Genomic DNA, 20,780 nt, shown 5'->3' on the forward strand with positions numbered 1-20,780 from the left:
AAATAGGAAAGCTTGTCGTTCCAGTGGCTGCTAGTGGAAGGCAAAGACCAGACTAACCCTAACCTAGTGTAAAGTATGGTGGAGGCATCATCACCAGTTGAAGCTGCTGTATTCCCTGTGTGGTACTGGAGACATGAGTATCAAAGGAGCTTTTCTAGTTTGACAAAATATCTGATTGATGATCTTATGGCTTTCAATATTCAACACTTTGGTACTTGGTCAGACCAGTTAAACCCTGATTCTACTGATCTGGTCTTAGTGAATCGGACTGTTTTTGTTTGATCATCAAATCCAAACTGAGAATGAGCTAAACGTTGTCGGTGAATTATTGCGCGATAATTCCCTGTGTGTGAGTGCCTCCTCTGTAAATGACATTTGAGCCATTATTGGTTGTTAAGTGGTAAATGATGGCACACAAGTCAAAAGTAAAGTTTGTATCAAGCCAGTCTGACTCTGGGCTTCATAATATATCTATGTGACTCCAAGAGGCAGCAGTATGAGGGCAGTAATTGATAAACATTAGCAAATATAGCGTCACCCCGGAAAGGTGCCTGTTGTTGGGATGAAATGATGTAATCATGGCAGATAGGAACAGCTGTTTGCCAAACAGCGCTCATTTCCATATGGCACAGGAGGGAATGTTAAGGGAGCTTCAGGGAAATGACCACTTTCTTGATTTTCCATTTGGAAAGATAAGATCACTGGAGACACATGTATGTGTGCTAGATCGGGGGAGCCAAAGTCATTTCAGTTGGGGGCCACATCAACCTGATCTGACCTCTGACCTCTGGAGGCCCAACAAGTCCAACGTAACATATTAAACTGCAGATATGGACAAATGTCAAAGTCTTTCCTTCTTTTCATCCTTTTGTAACTGCAAGAATTTGACCGTCTATTCTGAAATGTACACATTAAAGTTAACCAGATATTATTATATTTGAAAAAACAAAACACAATATCTGTATCTGGATTTCATATTTTTATTCAGGACTAAAACAATTTGTCATCATCTGGAAATTCTTTTGAGTTTACGTGTCTAAAGTATCACTTCACATAAATTGGACACCTTTATTGTGAAAGGTGTTACGTGACCTCCACAGATGCGTTAATTAATTCTGACCAAGAGTGGTTTTGAATGTCATTTTTGCCAATCTAGTGTTTTTAGATCAGCCTCTGTCAGTTTTCATATTTATGCTTTAAAAAGAATTAAAATCCCATGGCGGGCTGGATTAGATCCTGTGGCGGGCCGGTTCTGGTCCGCCATCTAGCACAGGCCACATGTTTGACACCCCTGTGCTAGAGGATCATGTGTTTGTTTCTGGGTGGAAAGTGAGTGACTAGAGCATGTTTAATGACAAACCTCTCAACTTGGCACAGCAAACACAAGCTCAATATAATTATCCATCTGTAACATGTTGCTGATGTTCCTCAATGTTTTTCTTACTGCATAACTAGATTAATTCTTTTTGTTTGCGTTTGTTCACGTTCCGTCTTCTGTGTGGCTTTGCTGCTGCTAGAAGCCATCGAGCGACCGACCCAGCTCAGACGGTGAAGCTCCTCATGAGAACGGACACGGTGACTGCAAGGACCAAGGTGAGACCGACAGCAACTCGCTGTGTCCTGATTGGAGGAGGCTGCTGCTAGCTGAACCAGCTCAGCATTCAGAGGAGCGCTTCCCAACCTTGTATTTCTGGCGCTTGTCCCATGGCGTCTCATAAAGGTTGCATCTCTCCAGTTGTTATAATGCAGCCAAACACAACCCCTCAAAATTCAAACACGGGAGCTTTAAACTGGTTTGTGCAGGGGCCCTGGCAGCTCCCGGTCCGCAGCGACACACCCGATTAACAACCAGGAACGAATTAACAGTTTTCATCAGCTCGATAATGACATAAGCCTGAGAGTCAGGTGTTGAAGCAATGAGGCGTCCAAACCCTCTCCCACAGGTCAACTATCGACCTGGAACAGCATTTCTGTTTCTGAGAAGTTCAATGTTGAGATAGCAGCAGTTTGAAATTGCTCACAGACAGCAAGGTCAGGGAAACTGTAAACTGTGGTGGGTGCAACTACACAACAATACCACAGCATTTAAACTGTCTTTATTCATCATAACGGCCACTCGGGATCTGAATGGAAGAGAGTTGTCCCTGTATGCAGATGATGAAGTACTAAATGGTAGAAATGTACATTTTGTTAGAGAAGTGCTGTTTAAGTCAGAATAATAACTTAAACAGGTACTCCGTTGTTACTGCATGAAGTTTCTTGTGTTCAACTGTTTCAGATGTTTAACTTTTTTAATCTAATTCAGTTATTTTAGCCATATGATCTATTTGATCTTTTTTTAAATACATTTTTACTCGTTTAGTTCGTTTTAGCGAAGTACATAGCAGTTTTTGTCTCTTTTTGCCATGTAGTGTTTTCACAGCCTTTTTTGTCATTTCTCTCACCTGTAGATTACAAGAAAACCAGCCATTTCTAAATGTTGATTGGGAAAAGAAATGATGTTCCCATGCAAAGAGTAATTGTTCACTTTCATCAGATTTCTTTAAACTCTCACATGATTTTCTTCATAGATGAGTGAAACATAAATTAACCATAGATAATCTATGACGACTGCAGGAGTCAAATCAACAGACTCATGTCCATAACACATAAAGAAAATGTGCTGTCATAAAGACTATAATAATAATAATAATAATAATAATAATAATAACGATAATGCATTTTATTTGTATGGCATTTTACATTAGTATAGCTCAAAGTGCCAAAAACAATACGCGCTAAGGCAACAATATAAAACACTTTAAATACACACAGATGAAGATAAATAGTCATCGCAAGCAGATATGCAATGTTTCAATATCTGCAGATGGTTCATTGTTATTTTGAGAATACGTGGAGTCAAATTTCTCAGATAAAATATGAAGTACCTGAAGTACTGTACAGTGAAAGTGGACTTTACTGGAACTACCTTTCTTCAGCCTCATAATGTCTAAAGAGAAGATTCTGCAGCATTTTTAATGGTCAGCTTTTTAAAAACCCACCAAGCATGGGCCTTCATTTCTTGTGGTTTCTATCTGAGAGGGTCTTCCCCTCCTGACCCACATCCCAAAACAAAGAAGTAGTCTGGTTACTTCCTGTGTGTTTGTTCAGCCGCCACCATTCTTCCAGGAAGGAGCTCTGCTTTAACCTGTCAACTTGCTTATTTGGATTTCCACCTCAAATTGAACACTTTTCCCCGCCATCCGTTTAGATTGACTCATTTTTCCATCATCATGTCTGAGACATTTCACACCAGTGCCACATTTCTAAATGGAGACCTGGTTGGGTTTTAAACAGTCGGCTCAGTGTGTGTTGTTAGTGTGAACTGACAGAAAGCCAGGGTGGTGCAGCAGGGTGGTGCAGCAGGTTGGTGCAGCAGGTTGGTGCAGAAGGTCGGTGCAGCAGGTTGGTGCAGCAGGTTGGTGCAGCAGGGCGGTGCAGCAGGGCGGTGCAGCAGGTTGGTGCAGCAGGGTGGTGCAGCAGGGCGGTGCAGAAGGTCGGTGCAGCAGGGTGGTGCAGCAGGTTGGTGCAGCAGGTTGGTGCAGCAGGTTGGTGCAGCAGGGCGGTGCAGCAGGTTGGTGCAGCAGGTCGGTGCAGCAGGTTGGTGCAGAATGTCGGTGCAGCAGGGTGGTGCAGCAGGGCGGTGCAGCAGGTTGGTGCAGCAGGGTGGTGCAGAAGGTCGGTGCAGCAGGTCGGTGCAGCAGGGTGGTGCAGCAGGTTGGTGCAGAATGTCGGTGCAGCAGGGTGGTGCAGCAGGTTGGTGCAGCAGGTCGGTGCAGCAGGTCGGTGCAGCAGGGTGGTGCAGCAGGGTGGTGCAGAATGTCGGTGCAGCAGGGTGGTGCAGCAGGGCGGTGCAGCAGGTTGGTGCAGCAGGGTGGTGCAGAAGGTCGGTGCAGCAGGTCGGTGCAGCAGGGTGGTGCAGCAGGTTGGTGCAGAATGTCGGTGCAGCAGGGTGGTGCAGCAGGTTGGTGCAGCAGGTCGGTGCAGCAGGTCGGTGCAGCAGGGTGGTGCAGCAGGTTGGTGCAGAATGTCGGTGCAGCAGGGTGGTGCAGCAGGTTGGTGCAGCAGGTCGGTGCAGCAGGTCGGTGCAGCAGGGTGGTGCAGCAGGTTGGTGCAGCAGGGTGGTGCAGCAGGTTGGTGCAGCAGGGTGGTGCAGCAGGGTGGTGCAGCAGGGTGGTGCAGCAGGGTCGACAGAGATCTTCTCTGACCAGCTAAATGAAACGGTTACTTCCTGGTTCCTTGCATTCATCAAATTGGACTACTTACACACACACGCATACATCATTTGTTCATTTACGTTAGCCATGACGATACTGATAAAAAAAATTAAAAACTGCAAAAATTCTATTGGTGGCAATTATTTCAATAAAAACTGCTGTTAATTAGTTCAGGGTTGGTTCCACTCTTTCATTAAGATGAGCAGGTATAACACAACCAACTCTGAAATCCTGGAGGGTGGAGGTGTGGTGAAATCATTTGAAGACAAAGACTTTCTGTTTATTGTCTCGCCAACATTAACACCGGGTTTCCTCTTGTCAACAGTTCAAGACGCTGCAGTAAAGTGAGCTAGCTCCCATTTAGTTTTTCTGAAGGAAATTCCAGGTTGTGGATTTTGTGGTTAATGCTCTCGCCTCATGTGGTGGCGGTTGTCGCGTCCTTCAAATCCAGGTGGGGCCTTTCTTATGCATGTTCAGCATTACTAGTGCGAAGCAGAAGTCAGACAATTCAGACTTGACTTTGATTTGACATTTTCTCCTGCATTTGTGCTGTCCAACAACCTTTCTGGAATGAAATAATGTGACTCTATTTGCCATACTCGGTGATTCACAAATACCTGTCGAGAAAATCAACAAATGGAAATAAAGTGGTGCACAATGAAGCAGTTGGTCGCACCGTGACCTCATATCAATCCGTGTGTGTGTGTGTGTGTGTCCAGGTATGCCCTGCCTTTCCATATAGCTGTGGTTGTACAGGTTTAATTGGTTTTTGACTGTTTAAGCCAAACACTGGCAGACACTCCATGAAATACAACAGGACAATGAAGGTTCAACACATTTTGCCAACCACAGAGCAGCAAAGCTCCGACACTGGTGTAGACAATCTATTTCATGGTCGTCCACAAACACAATAACATTATCTGCTGAGTAGAACCAACATCACTGAGGTCGTTGCTCATTTCCCTCGTGCCTCGCTCGTTCCCTCCTAACACCCCATTTTCAGCTTCATCAGCGACATTCTTTCCATGGCTGGTAACAAAAAGAACTGATTTACTGGAATCAAATTTACCTGATCAGAGTTTTCCTGCTCCTCTTCTCCTACAGGGGAAAACTAATAATAATTCCTGCTTTAACAAAAAAACAAAAAGAAAGACAGAAAGATTTGAATGGCTTTAACATGTGTGTGTCTGTTTTCCTCCTCGGGCCTCGCATTGTGTGTGACGTGTGTTTGTGTACTTCTCTGGGAAAAGAGAAAGCCTGACATGGAGTGCAGACGGTGAATGGAGGTGTGTGTGTGTGTGTGTGTGTGTGTGTGTGTGTGTGTGTGTGTGTGTGTGTGTGTGTGTGTGTGTGTGTGTGTGTGTGTGTGTGTGTGTGTGTGTGTGTGTGTGTGTGTGTGTGTGTGTGTGTGTGTGTGTGTGTGTGTGTGTGTGTTCATATTCATATATTCCTGTGAAGAAAACTTTCATTGTAACTCTAAAGTTGAAGCATTACATTTACCTATTATTTATTTTCCTCACTACCTGAATTTAAGCCGCACCCACAAAATTGTAAAAGGAAGAAAAAAGCCAACATATACAAGATGCACTTAACAATAAGCCACAGGTGTCCGCGTTGTAGCTGGGCAAGAATTTCAGAACGCGAAGCTTGCCCGTATTTTCATATTTTCTCACAAATCTGTCTTTCATAGTGCTGGAAGTTACGCCTGTGCATCTCACTCTGTCTGCAGCAGGCCTGAGGTGCACAACACAGCTGTCTGCAGGGATTGTGTGTCTGCTGCGGAACCTGCAGACAGACAGAGACACAGAGACAGAGACACAGAGAGAGAGACACAGAGGGAGAGACACACAGAGAGAGAGACACAGAGAGAGAGTCACAGAGAGAGAGACACAGAGAGAGAGACAGAGAGACAGAGACAGAGAGAGAGACACACAGAGAGAGACACATAGAGAGAGAGACACAGAGAGAGACACAGAGAGAGAGACAGAGAGAGAGACACAGAGAGAGACACAGAGAGAGTCACAGAGAGAGAGACACAGAGAGAGAGACAGAGAGACAGAGACAGAGAGAGAGACACACAGAGAGAGACACATAGAGAGAGAGACACAGAGAGAGAGACAGAGAGAGAGACACAGAGAGAGACACAGAGAGAGACACAGAGGGAGAGAGACAGAGGGAGAGAGACACAGAGGGAGAGACACACACAGAGAGAGGCACAGAGAGACACACACAGAGAGAGGCACAGAGAGAGACACAGAGAGAGAGACACAGAGGGAGACACAGAGGGAGAGACACAGAGAGAGACACAGAGAGAGAGACACATAGAGAGAGACACAGAGGGAGACACAGAGGGAGAGACACAGAGAGAGACACAGAGAGAGAGACACATAGAGAGAGACACAGAGGGAGACACAGAGGGAGAGACACAGAGAGAGACACAGAGAGAGAGACACAGAGAGAGACACACAGAGAGAGACACAGAGAGAGACACACAGAGAGAGAGACACAGAGAGAGACACACAGAGAGAGACACATAGAGAGAGAGACACACAGAGAGAGAGACACAGAGGGAGACACAGAGGGAGAGACACAGAGAGAGAGAGACAGAGAGAGAGAGAGACACATAGAGAGAGAGACACATAGAGAGAGAGACACATAGAGAGACACAGAGAGAGACACATAGAGAGAGAGACACATAGAGAGAGAGACACATAGAGAGACACATAGAGAGACACAGAGAAACAGATATATAATCAGGAAGCATTTTATCTCTGTTGATAAAGTATTTTATCGGTTATTTACTGATTGTGATTCTGAGAAGGAAGATTGCTCAGCATCGGAGTCTAGCGCTCTGGTTTACATGATGCACCTGAACGCAACACTCAGCAGTCAGCTGCTGGAGCTCCAGACCACAAGAAGCAGCACAAGACGAGCTCACCAAGAGCAGAAATGTCACTTTTAAGGCAAGTTTAGGAGAAGCAGAGGCACTATAAACAGCATGTGGAAGTCCAGTCTGGTGGCATGAAGCCTGTTAACCTGTAAAAACCCATAAATTAGCTGCATCTTGTTATAAGTCACAGGGGTCAAAGCGTTGGAAAAAAGTAGAGGCTTATAGTCCGGAAAATACGGTAGTTACTGTATCATGTGTTATTCTGAATGCTGTGTCAATAAGGTTTAGAAAATAAAAGGTTTCTGACAAACTACTCCTAAAATTCTCCACCAGCCTTGATTGGTTCTCCACCTAGTTCATGTTCATGTAGTTTTTGTTTTAGTGCTTCATTGTTCCTGTAGTTGCAGGACTTTGGGAAAAAGACGTGTAAAAAGCAGGATGGCGTGCCTCTGATTGCATAATTATCACATTCCATTCCCATTTTCACAATAGATCTGTAAAGAATGTCTGGACTCAATGTGTCTTTACTGTGCTCATGAGGACGAGTGAGCATTAAGGTCGCTGCTTTCACTGTCGTGTTGCATTATTACCTCGTTTCTTCTGAGAACTGTCAAACAGGAAAATATGATCAAATGGTTTTGATCAAAGGAATGTAGCAATAATACTGTAGGTGATGTCTTAAGTGTTGATCGGTCTGCTCCATGTGAGGAGTGTATGAGCTCCCTGACCTGAAGTGCTCATGTTGCCTGGTGCACCCAACCCTCAAACCTCAACATGTCCCCGAAGCATTTCCTGCAGCAGCTCAGCTGTAGACACCGAAGACAGCAGAATGTGCACCGTCACTCCTCACCCTCTCTTTCTCCACGAGGACTTAAAGTAGGCCAGCTTAGATTGACCTGCTGAGGCTTGTTCTCCGACTGAGAAGCCACAGGACTGATGGAATCCAGTGCAGCTGATCGTGGACTTGTGGTCGTCTGCAGTCGACTCTAAGCTCGCTTTTTCTTTCTTTTGCTCCTCGGACGGCACTGCTGAAGCATCCAGGCATCAATCAACACATTACATCTCTGGTGGTCATTTCCCATGTGCAGATAATGACTGAGGACTTAAAGTCAGCAGGATCCTTCAACGAGGATGTGATACAGTGCTCGGCTAATGTCTCTCATTGTCTCTCATTGTGTGTTTTGTCTCAGGAAAGGGGAAGAAAAACTCCAAGTCAGAGCAGAAAACAGGAACCGTCGGGAAGGGAGCAGGAAAGAAGATCACAAAGATCATCGGTCTGGGGAAGAAGAAGCCCTCCACCGACGAGCAGACCTCGTCAGCTGAGGAAGACGTGCCCACATGTGGTGAGAGATCCAAGTCCTCCAAATCCACGATCTATGTTAAACCAGGGGAAACCGTGATGGTGGTGAAGGCCGCAACATTTGGCGAGGTAGTGGAGCAGTAAATGAGCTCATTCTCACCTTAGTGCATTTTGTTTTGCAATATTTCAGGAATAATTGAAATGGAGCTTTTTGACAATTTTCCAGGGATCACTATAATGACTGTTACCTTCAAGTTGTTGCTTGACTAATTTAAATAATGTTCTTTAACGTGTTCTGATGTTTCTTTTAACGACTGTAAAGCTTAATGAGTCATGCTCACAGACATTTCTGAAGAGCTGGCATCAGAATCTGATGCTTTTGCTTTTTCTGTTATTGGACTGAAGGTGAGAAGAGTTGTAGAACATCTCACTGCACCATCTGGTGGCACAAGGTGGTATTACCACACTGAGTGCCGATTCACACTTTAACTCAAAAGGTTTCTCTGTTGAATGTTTTTCTCTTGTTCATAAAAGTTTTAGAGCGAAAGAATGGCACACAGTTCTTTACTTTTGTATTCAGTCAATTGATACTTTGAATTTAATATTTGTAAAAAGTGTGACAACATTTTAAAAGGTTGCCCAGTAAGCCACATTTGATAATTGCTTTTACAAAAACCTTTACAGTGAAGTCTCTTTGAGCACTTTTGCATTAAAGTCTCCATCAAAGCCCAGTGTGTAAAGATCTACCGAGGAGAGTTCTTAAATTGGATTTGCTCCACCTCGGAAGATGTTATGACGTCTCTTTATTAACGGTGAGCCGAGTCATGGACTCAATGAAAGGCTCAAACAGTCAGTGGTATTTAATAAAGATGATAAGCTCAATGATGCTTCAAAATGTTCATACTTTTGTAACTTCATGAAGCTAATGGAATACGGTTTTATTCAGTTGGCAAGAGGTTGCTGTTCTTAAACATGTCAAGAATATAGTAGGTTAGTTTTTTAGAGGGAAATAGAAGGAAGTGAAGCTCTGAGTTCAGGAGCAGTGCTGCAGTGGAGGCTGTACAGCAGTACAGACGGTGGGCCCAGAGAGCAGCAGTACAGACGGTGGGCCCAGAGAGCAGCAGTACAGACGGTGGGCCCAGAGAGCAGCAGTACAGACGGTGGGCCCAGAGAGCAGCAGTACAGACGGTGGGCTCTGAGAGCAGCAGTACAGACGGTGGGCCCAGAGAGCAGCAGTACAGACGGTGGGCCCAGAGAGCAGCAGTACAGACGGTGGGCTCTGAGAGCAGCAGTACAGACGGTGGGCCCAGAGAGCAGCAGTACAGACGGTGGGCTCTGAGAGCAGCAGTACAGACGGTGGGCTCTGAGAGCAGCAGTACAGACGGTGGGCCCGGAGAGCAGCAGTACAGACGGTGGGCCCGGAGAGCAGCAGTACAGACGGTGGGCTCTGACAGTCCTACGTCTGAGAGAAGGCTGTTGTGTGACTGGCAGGCTACCTGAACGTCTTGTCCAACAACCGCTGGCGGGAGCGTTGGTGCCGTCTGAAGGACAACCAGCTCCTCCTGCATAAAGACCGTGACGACCTGAAGAGCCACATCGCCTCGCTGCCCCTCCGAGGCTGTGAGGTCAACCCAGGCCTCGACCACAAACACCCCTTCGCCTTCCGCCTCCTGCGCAACGGCCAGGAGGTGGCCGTGCTGGAAGTGAGTCCTTCATTCAGTCTGAGCAGTGGAACACTGTCTGCACTTCTCCTGTGGTGAAGTATCTTCAGCCACCCTCTCACCCTCTCACACTCTCACTCTCACCCTCTCACTCTCTCACTCCCACCCTCTCACACTCTCACACTCCCACCCTCTCACTCTCTCACACGCCCACCCTCTCACTCCCACCCTCTTACTCTCTCACTCCCACCCTCTCACATCTCACTCCCACCCTCTCACTCTCACCCTCTCTCACTCCCACCCTCTCACTCTCTCACTCTCACCCTCTCACACTCCCACCCTCTCACTCTCTCACACGCCCACCCTCTCACTCCCACCCTCTTACTCTCTCACTCCCACCCTCTCACATCTCACTCCCACCCTCTCACTCTCACCCTCTCTCACTCCCACCCTCTCACTCTCTCACTTCCACCCTCTCACTCTCACCCTCTCACACTCCCACCCTCTCACTCCCACCCTCTCACACTCCCACCCTCTCACTCTCACCCTCTCACTCTCTCACACGCCCACCCTCTCACTCCCACCCTCTTACTCTCTCACTCCCACCCTCTCACATCTCACTCCCACCCTCTCACTCTCACCCTCTCTCACTCCCACCCTCTCACTCTCTCACTTCCACCCTCTCACTCTCACCCTCTCACACTCCCACCCTCTCACTCCCACCCTCTCACACTCCCACCCTCTCACTCCCACCCTCTTACTCTCTCACTCCCACCCTCTCACATCTCACTCCCACCCTCTCACTCTCACCCTCTCTCACTCCCACCCTCTCACTCTCTCACTCCCACCCTCTCACTCTCACCCTCTCACACTCCCACCCTCTCACTCCCACCCTCTTACTCTCTCACTCCCACCATCTCACATCTCACTCCCACCCTCTCACTCCCACCCTCTCACATCTCACTCCCACCCTCTCACTCCCACCCTCTCACATCTCACTCCCACCATCTCACATCTCACTCCCACCCTCTCACTCTCTCACTCCCACCATCTCACATCTCACTCCCACCCTCTCACTCCCACCCTCTCACTCTCTCACTCCCACCATCTCACATCTCACTCCCACCCTCTCACTCTCTCACTCACACCATCTCACATCTCACTCCCACCCTCTCACATCTCACTCTCACCCTCTCTCACTCCCACCCTCTCACTCTCTCACTCTCACCCTCTCACACTCCCACCCTCTCACTCTCTCACACGCCCACCCTCTCACTCCCACCCTCTTACTCTCTCACTCCCACCCTCTCACTCTCTCACTTCCACCCTCTCACTCTCACCCTCTCACACTCCCACCCTCTCACTCCCACCCTCTCACACTCCCACCCTCTCACTCTCACCCTCTCACACTCCACCCTCTCACTCTCACCCTCTCACACTCCCACCCTCTCACTCTCTCACACGCCCACCCTCTCACTCCCACCCTCTTACTCTCTCACTCCCACCCTCTCACATCTCACTCCCACCCTCTCACTCTCACCCTCTCTCACTCCCACCCTCTCACTCTCTCACTCTCACCCTCTCACACTCCCACCCTCTCACTCCCACCCTCTTACTCTCTCACTCCCACCATCTCACATCTCACTCCCACCCTCTCACATCTCACTCCCACCCTCTCACTCCCACCCTCTCACATCTCACTCCCACCATCTCACATCTCACTCCCACCCTCTCACTCTCTCACTCCCACCATCTCACATCTCACTCCCACCCTCTCACTCCCACCCTCTCACTCTCTCACTCCCACCATCTCACATCTCACTCCCACCCTCTCACTCTCTCACTCCCACCATCTCACATCTCACTCCCACCATCTCACTCTCACCCTCTCTCACTCCCACCCTCTCACATCTCACTCTCACCCTCTCTCACTCCCACCCTCTTACTCTCTCACTCCCACCCTCTTACTCTCTCACTCCCACCCTCTCACTCTCACCCTCTCACACTCCCACCCTCTCACTCCCACCCTCTTACTCTCTCACTCCCACCATCTCACATCTCACTCCCACCCTCTCACATCTCACTCCCACCCTCTCACTCCCACCCTCTCACATCTCACTCCCACCATCTCACATCTCACTCCCACCCTCTCACTCTCTCACTCCCACCATCTCACATCTCACTCCCACCCTCTCACTCTCTCACTCCCACCATCTCACATCTCACTCCCACCCTCTCACTCTCTCACTCCCACCATCTCACATCTCACTACCACCCTCTCACATCTCACTCTCACCCTCTCTCACTCCCACCCTCTCACTCTCTCACTCTCACCCTCTCACACTCCCACCCTCTCACTCTCTCACACGCCCACCCTCTCACTCCCACCCTCTTACTCTCTCACTCCCACCCTCTCACATCTCACTCCCACCCTCTCACTCTCACCCTCTCTCACTCCCACCCTCTCACTCTCTCACTTCCACCCTCTCACTCTCACCCTCTCACACTCCCACCCTCTCACTCCCACCCTCTCACTCTCACCCTCTCACACTCCCACCCTCTCACTCTCTCACACGCCCACCCTCTCACTCCCACCCTCTTACTCTCTCACTCCCACCCTCTCACATCTCACTCCCACCCTCTCACTCTCACCCTCTCTCACTCCCACCCTCTCACTCTCTCACTCCCACCCTCTCACTCTCACCCTCTCACACTCCCACCCTCTCACTCCCACCCTCTTACTCTCTCACTCCCACCATCTCACATCTCACTCCCACCCTCTCACATCTCACTCCCACCATCTCACATCTCACTCCCACCCTCTCACTCTCTCACTCCCACCATCTCACATCTCACTCCCACCCTCTCACTCTCTCACTCTCACCATCTCACATCTCACTCCCACCCTCTCACTCTCTCACTCCCACCATCTCACATCTCACTCCCACCCTCTCACATCTCACTCTCACCCTCTCTCACTCCCACCCTCTCACATCTCACTCTCACCCTCTCTCACTCCCACCCTCTTACTCTCTCACTCCCACCCTCTCACTCTCACCCTCTCACACTCCCACCCTCTCACTCCCACCCTCTTACTCTCTCACTCCCACCATCTCACATCTCACTCCCACCCTCTCACATCTCACTCCCACCCTCTCACTCCCACCCTCTCACATCTCACTGCCACCATCTCACATCTCACTCCCACCCTCTCACTCTCTCACTCCCACCATCTCACATCTCACTCCCACCCTCTCACTCCCACCCTCTCACTCTCTCACTCCCACCATCTCACATCTCACTCCCACCCTCTCACTCTCTCACTCCCACCATCTCACATCTCACTCTCACCCTCTCTCACTCCCACCCTCTTACTCTCTCACTCCCACCCTCTTACTCTCTCACTCCCACCCTCTTACTCTCTCACTCCCACCCTCTCACTCTCACCCTCTCTCACTCCCACCCTCTTACTCTCTCACTCCCACCCTCTCACTCCCACCCTCAGTTCAGCTCCAGTAAAAAAATGGTTTCAATTGCAAAAGATATGACTGTAAGGCTAAAGTATAAGAATAGAAATGAAGTAAAAACATTAAAGGTATTGAAATGAGGGTAATATGAAGGTGGTTTCAATGATATAATTGAAACCTACAGCAAATGCTGAGTTACTTTTAATGTTCTGTTTGGAACAACCTAAACAGCTTCACCTGAGCGTGAGGCTTCTGCAGGGTGAGCTCCCAGTGTTATGTGGCGCAACACACCCAATGCAAAGCAAAGCAGGTTAGTGTAACTCTGACTGCTGTTTTTGTCATTCTGAGCTCAAATGTTCCTGTTTTAATTGTTATGCCAGTGACACTTGCTGTATGTGAGAGGTAAAACCACACCAGGTAACTCATAGTGGCATGTCAGAGACAAACTGACGTCAGAAACTCTCAGCTCATCAGGCTTCAGGAGAAGTTTACATGACAACTGATGTGTAGAGCAGAGTGTTATCTGCATTAGGATAGAATGCTTGCAGTACCTCTTAAGAAGTTTACCTTGAGAAGACATTTTAAACTAAACAGTTCGGTCCTAATATCTGCGGACTGAAGATGTAGAAAGTGTCTTTGGGTTCCCGTCACTAATGGTGTGGGTGTGGTCCTGCAGGCCTCCTCCTCTGAGGGTCTGGGTCGCTGGTTGGGGGTGTTGTTGGCTGAAACCGGCTCCACCACCGACCCGGCCACGCTGCACTACGACTACATTGATGTCGAGACCACCGCCAACGTCATCCAGCTGGCTAAGCAGTCATTTTGGTGAGAGTCACACATTTACAAGATTTGCCTTGTTGGATCAGTGTCCATGTTGGTTTTGTTGGTGTTTCTAGAGATAAACACTTGGCGGGGCAAGTTTTTACTTCAGGTCTCGTGGCGCTGCTGGATTCCAAAGTAAAGCAGGTGCACAGCCTTTTACAACATTATGACAGCCATATAGGCCAGGGGTGGGGAACCTTGGTCCTGGAGAGTCCTGCATGTTTTCAATGTTTCCCTGCTCAAACACACCTGGGTTCTCATGAGGCTCTGCAGGAAGCTGGAGAACCAGACACTGTCAGCTGTGTTGATGTGAGGAATCATTGAAAACATGCAGGGCTGCGGCCCTCCAGGACCAGGATTCCCGCCCCTGGTACAGGCGCTGGTCCCGTAAAAAGGTTGTGCACTGGAAATAGACGATTGTAGCCAGAATGTGTGAATCACACCAGATATGATGGTCTTGGTTTCTCTCCTCAGTTTCACCAGCAAGCGAGCCGTCTCTCCAAACCCCTACCTGGACAACCCCGTCAGCGGCTACGCCTGCCCTACCGGCATGGCTCTGCACTATGATGACGTGCCCATCAATGGAACTGTGAGAGAACACACACACGCACACACACACACACACACACACACACACACACACACACACACACACACACACACACACGGTACCGTTCCGTTGAGTTCAGGGAACCTCACACTGCACTGCTTTACTCCTATATTTTGATATATATTTTCTGACAGAATTTAACATTCCTTCACCTTTGTTATAAAAGCTTTTGTGGATTAATCGCTTTTGTAAAGCCATTTTATATCTGCACAGCATGACTGCACGGTGTGAACCTGAATATATCGTGAGTTGTGTGTACGTTGTTCATGTTGATAACATAGTACTGCTGAATGGGCAACATTGTGCATCCCAACCATCTGTTGAGCTTTTCTTCCATGCTTCATACTTCAGCGCTCACACTGACATCCAAACTGTGGCGCTCTGTTCTATGCTTCTAATTTGATGCTCTGTTTCCTCCTCTTTATTTTATTTCTTTCTATTATTTTATTATTTTTTGCTTGCATGCCTGCCTGCCTGGTCAAACCTCAAAGGACCCCGAGTTGCAGTACTCCAGTCCATCCACAGTGGGGCGCCTGCTGAATGAGGAGGCGCACTATGAGAACACTGAGCTGTATGAGAACATGCCCTCATCAAAGCTGGCCTCCATTTATCCTCCTCAGCCTCCTACTTCCTCTGCTCCCTCTTCTTGTCCGTCTCCCAGTCGCTACAAACCTCCTGCTGCCAAGGTGTCCTCTCGGTTCCTCACTGCTGATGCTAGAACTAAAGGCACTGCTCAGGTGACTAACCCCCTGAACGCTCATCTTCTTCTCTTACTAATCTTCTCCTCTTGTCAATGTCGGGCCTATTTTGTGATTCAATCACTAACTTTTAGCTTAGTCACCTCTGACACTAATATTGCCATGTTTGTTTGCTTTAGGTTTTATTTTGAAATGAAAGAACTCCAGATTCTTTTATTCTGCTGGATGTACTGAAGAATGAGGGCTTTACATTACACGACAGATGATTTTTACCCTAATACACGGACACAGTCTGATCGTTCAGGTCTGATTTGATAACCATCCACTTTTCCTGCTGGACAAAAGAAGTGAATTCATGGGTTGAAAACATCCCAGCAGTTGTTGACCTGCACAATGTTCTTGGAGGAATTCTGCACTTTTTCTCTTTTTAGAACTGCTTCAGTTCAGAGAGATTCTCAGTGTGTTTGCTGTAAATGTCCTTCTGCATCTTGGCATCTCCGTTGGGTTCAGCTTGACTGAGTTCCTTCTGGGTTTGAAGCGTCTGTTGTCCATTCATCTTCACACTCGTCCTGCTGCATCAGCCAACATCTGCTGAGCTTCACACCCTCATATTATCCTGCAGGAAACACTCACACACTTTGAGATTCCCAGGACCGAAACATTATTATGTAGTTTCTCTATTCAAGATAGAGCTACATGATCTCTCAACTTGCCTGGACATCCACCTGGACATCCACCTGGATATTCACCTGGACATCCACCTGGACATCCACCTGGACATGCACCTGGACATCCACCTGGATATTCACCTGGATATTCACCTGGACATCCACCTGGATATTCACCTGGACATCCACCTGGACATTCACCTGGACATCCACCTGGACATCCACCTGGATATTCACCTGGACATCCACCTGGATATTCACCTGGACATCCACCTGGACATCCACCTGGATATTCACCTGGACATCCACCTGGACATTCACCTGGACATCCACCTGGACATTCACCTGGACATCCACCTGGACATCCACCTGGATATTCACCTGGACATCCACCTGGACATTCACCTGGATATTCACCTGGACATCCACCTGGACATCCACCTGGATATTCACCTGGACATCCACCTGGACATCCACCTGGATATTCACCTGGATATTCACCTGGACATTCACCTGGACATCCACCTGGACATTCACCTGGACATTCACCTGGACATCCACCTGGACATGCACCTGGACATCCACCTGGATATTCACCTGGATATTCACCTGGACATCCACCTGGATATTCACCTGGACATCCACCTGGACATTCACCTGGACATCCACCTGGACATTCACCTGGACATCCACCTGGACATCCACCTGGATATTCACCTGGACATCCACCTGGACATCCACCTGGACATCCACCTGGATATTCACCTGGACATCCACCTGGACATCCACCTGGACATGCACCTGGACATCCACCTGGACATCCACCTGGATATTCACCTGGACATCCACCTGGACATGCACCTGGACATGCACCTGGACATCCACCTGGACATCCACCTGGATATTCACCTGGACATCCACCTGGATATTCACCTGGACATCCACCTGGACATCCACCTGGATATTCACCTGGATATTCACCTGGACATTCACCTGGACATCCACCTGGACATTCACCTGGACATTCACCTGGACATCCACCTGGATATTCACCTGGACATCCACCTGGATATTCACCTGGATATTCACCTGGACATCCACCTGGATATTCACCTGGACATCCACCTGGACATTCACCTGGACATCCACCTGGACATTCACCTGGACATCCACCTGGACATCCACCTGGATATTCACCTGGACATCCACCTGGACATCCACCTGGACATCCACCTGGATATTCACCTGGACATCCACCTGGACATCCACCTGGACATGCACCTGGACATGCACCTGGACATGGATATCCACCTGGACATCCACCTGGATATTCACCTGGACATCCACCTGGACATCCACCTGGATATTCACCTGGACATCCACCTGGACATCCACCTGGACATTCACCTGGACATCCACCTGGACATCCACCTGGACATTCACCTGGACATCCACCTGGACATCCACCTGGATATTCACCTGGACATCCAACTGGATATTCACCTGGACATCCACCTGGACATCCACCTGGACATTCACCTGGACATCCACCTGGACATCCACCTGGACATCCACCTGGACATGCACCTGGACATGCACCTGGACATCCACCTGGATATTCACCTGGACATCCACCTGGACATCCACCTGGATATTCACCTGGACATCCACCTGGATATTCACCTGGACATCCACCTGGACATCCACCTGGATATTCACCTGGACATCCACCTGGATATTCACCTGGATATTCACCTGGACATCCACCTGGATATTCACCTGGACATCCACCTGGATATTCACCTGGACATCCACCTGGACATCCACCTGGACATCCACCTGGATATTCACCTGGATATTCACCTGGACATCCACCTGGACATCCACCTGGACATCCACCTGGATATTCACCTGGACATCCACCTGGACATCCACCTGGACATCCACCTGGATATTCACCTGGACATCCACCTGGACATCCACCTGGACATCCACCTGGATATTCATCTGGACATCCACCTGGATATTCACCTGGACATCCACCTGGATATTCACCTGGACATCCACCTGGATATTCACCTGGACATCCACCTGGACATCCACCTGGACATCCACCTGGATATTCACCTGGATATTCACCTGGACATCCACCTGGACATCCACCTGGACATCCACCTGGATATTCACCTGGACATCCACCTGGATATTCACCTGGACATCCACCTGGACATGCACCTGGACATCCACCTCCTCACCAGTCTAGTAGTGAAGCTGCTCAGGTCTTTTCTCTGATGCCTCATAGATGTTTAATATTGCAGATGCTTCCTGTGAATACTGACCTCCACGTTTGTTTTGTTAAAGTCGAGTAAGATCTTCTCTGTCAAATTTGGTAATTTCGCTGTTTAGGTTTGTAGTTTAGAAGTTTTACAATTTTTTCTTGCAGCAGTGTAAATGTTTAATGTCTGAGTTCCATAGTGACATCCATCCTTCCATCCATCCAGCTCTGAGGATGGACATGCTTTTTACTTCAACTTCTCTCCCCCAATTACTCTTATTGTAATTGTCATGACTACTATTACCATGACAAGGCCTGATGTGTGTTGCTAGTATTAATAATGCATTTTATATAGCGCTTTTCTAGGCACTCAAAGAACCTGCAACCTTCCGATTGGGAGACGACCGCTCTACCAACCGAGCCATACCGCCCCAGTGTTGACAGCATGTATAAAAATGTGTGCTGGGCTTCATGTGGTTATATTATCTTCCTCTCGCCTCATTATAACATGTGTTGGCTCTGTGTGGAACTGTGTGTGTGTGTAGCTCTAGTGCCTCCACAGCGGTGTAAGCCACTGCGTGGTGTGGTATGGAGCTGCGTTTGCTGTGTGCGGTGTGGTGTGGCCCCGGGTTGTTAACATGGCCTCCTCCTGAGGAGGAGAGTTTAACCCAGGGAAGCGTCTGACAGGCTGCAGGACCAGCTTTTCAGTGGAGCTTGATGTAGTTTTGTACAGACTAATGAGTTTCTGCACATCTCTGCCTCTAAAAAGCCTCAGCAATGAGACTGACCTGTTGTCAATTAGCTTAACAGGCTGAAAAATGCTCTTCTTACTTTTTTCATTAGTACATGGTCTTCCCCAGCATTTTGTTGCTGCTATTGAAACTTTTTAACCAATGCAATGCTGCTAAACAAAATGGAAAAAAGCTTTTTATTTTGTGTCAAACCTTTTTGGAATGGAGCTGGAATGAGCTTCATATTAATTTAATTCCATGGTCTTTTTTTCCTTCCTCTCCTCAGCTGAAGGGAAAGAAAGGAGGGCTGATCAATGGCTTGTCGTCAAAGCAGAAGGCAGCGGCGAAGAACCAGCCCAAGAAGAACGGAGTCAGTGGGACAAACAGGATGGCGTCTCTCAAACGGAACGACTCCAGTAAGTGTTGATTCTCACACTCATGCTGAAAGAAATCAAGCATAAAAACCCTTTTTCTTGGACGTTGTGGGCACGGCGGTAAGTCATGGCCCACCTTGGCGGTCAGGCCTGTTGCTGTAAGTGAGCAGCAGACAGTGTGTCTGCTTTCACCACAGTTGATTGTTCTCCAACAAGTCTCTGCTCCACAGCCATTTAGAGAATGCAGGATGTCTAAATTACAGTTGGTTTGCAGTGGGGGGGAGTAAATAACTGAAAAACCTCCCCTACTCCTGGAGGCCGTCCATGTGACGCCCGTGGGCCAGACACGGCTCCTGCTGCCAGACGCTGGGAGGAGCAGAAACGGGACGATTGGACAAGGTGACATGTGGTCACGTTGATCCTGGCGGCTCAGAATACTGTTTCTTTACCTAATGTGTGAATGGCCAAGGTTGTAACCTTTCAGTCCTCTAAATGGTGGAATGGAAGCACCAGATATGACTTGTGCCACACCATTCTGGGATTCCAGTGTCAGCTTGTGAATTTCAAAACTGTACTTTGCATTGGGATTCGTGTGTCGGCTGGTAAACCTCAGGGTATTTTCCAGTGATGGAAGGCATAGTTCTGGTAATTAATGACTGCATCAGACTGCGGCTGTGAGTTCACTGGGTTTTCAGTCTGGGGGTAACATGCCGTCCTGCTGGGCTGCGTTCATACTGCAGCTCTGATCCTGGGCTCACAAAGGAAACATCTAGTTTTGTGACCGTATGAATGTTGCAATTCCCATTTTTGCACACAATACCTAGACCTCCATCAAACGTGGAACCAAATTTAATCTGTATCTGATGTCTTTGAATGACCATCTCAGCGGTCAAGTCACATGTGTTTTCCACTTCCACATCATTGACGTGACACTGAGTGGAGGAGCAACACCAGAGGAAGCGGCATCAGCGAAATGTGTGATGGAAAAATGGAAGAAATGCACATTAGGCAGAGGTTTTGTGACAGTAAAT

At 48.3% G+C, this 20,780-nt stretch overlaps 1 protein-coding gene across 1 annotated transcript in view; it reads left to right on the forward strand.

The window, feature by feature from the left end:
* afap1 (actin filament associated protein 1) overlaps positions 1–20,780 on the forward strand; it is a 108,332-nt gene that overhangs the window by 79,068 nt on the left and 8,484 nt on the right. The window contains exons 8-13 of the mRNA XM_080519297.1: positions 1,518–1,593; positions 8,337–8,489; positions 9,938–10,149; positions 14,251–14,396; positions 14,868–14,982; positions 19,662–19,791. Of these exons, the coding sequence (XP_080375423.1) occupies positions 1,518–1,593; positions 8,337–8,489; positions 9,938–10,149; positions 14,251–14,396; positions 14,868–14,982; positions 19,662–19,791 (832 nt within the window). The remainder of the gene's footprint in view (positions 1–1,517; positions 1,594–8,336; positions 8,490–9,937; positions 10,150–14,250; positions 14,397–14,867; positions 14,983–19,661; positions 19,792–20,780) is intronic.

This window comes from Blennius ocellaris (genome assembly GCF_963422515.1).
Source record: "Blennius ocellaris genome assembly, chromosome: 23".
Taxonomy (NCBI): Eukaryota; Metazoa; Chordata; class Actinopteri; order Blenniiformes; family Blenniidae; genus Blennius; species Blennius ocellaris.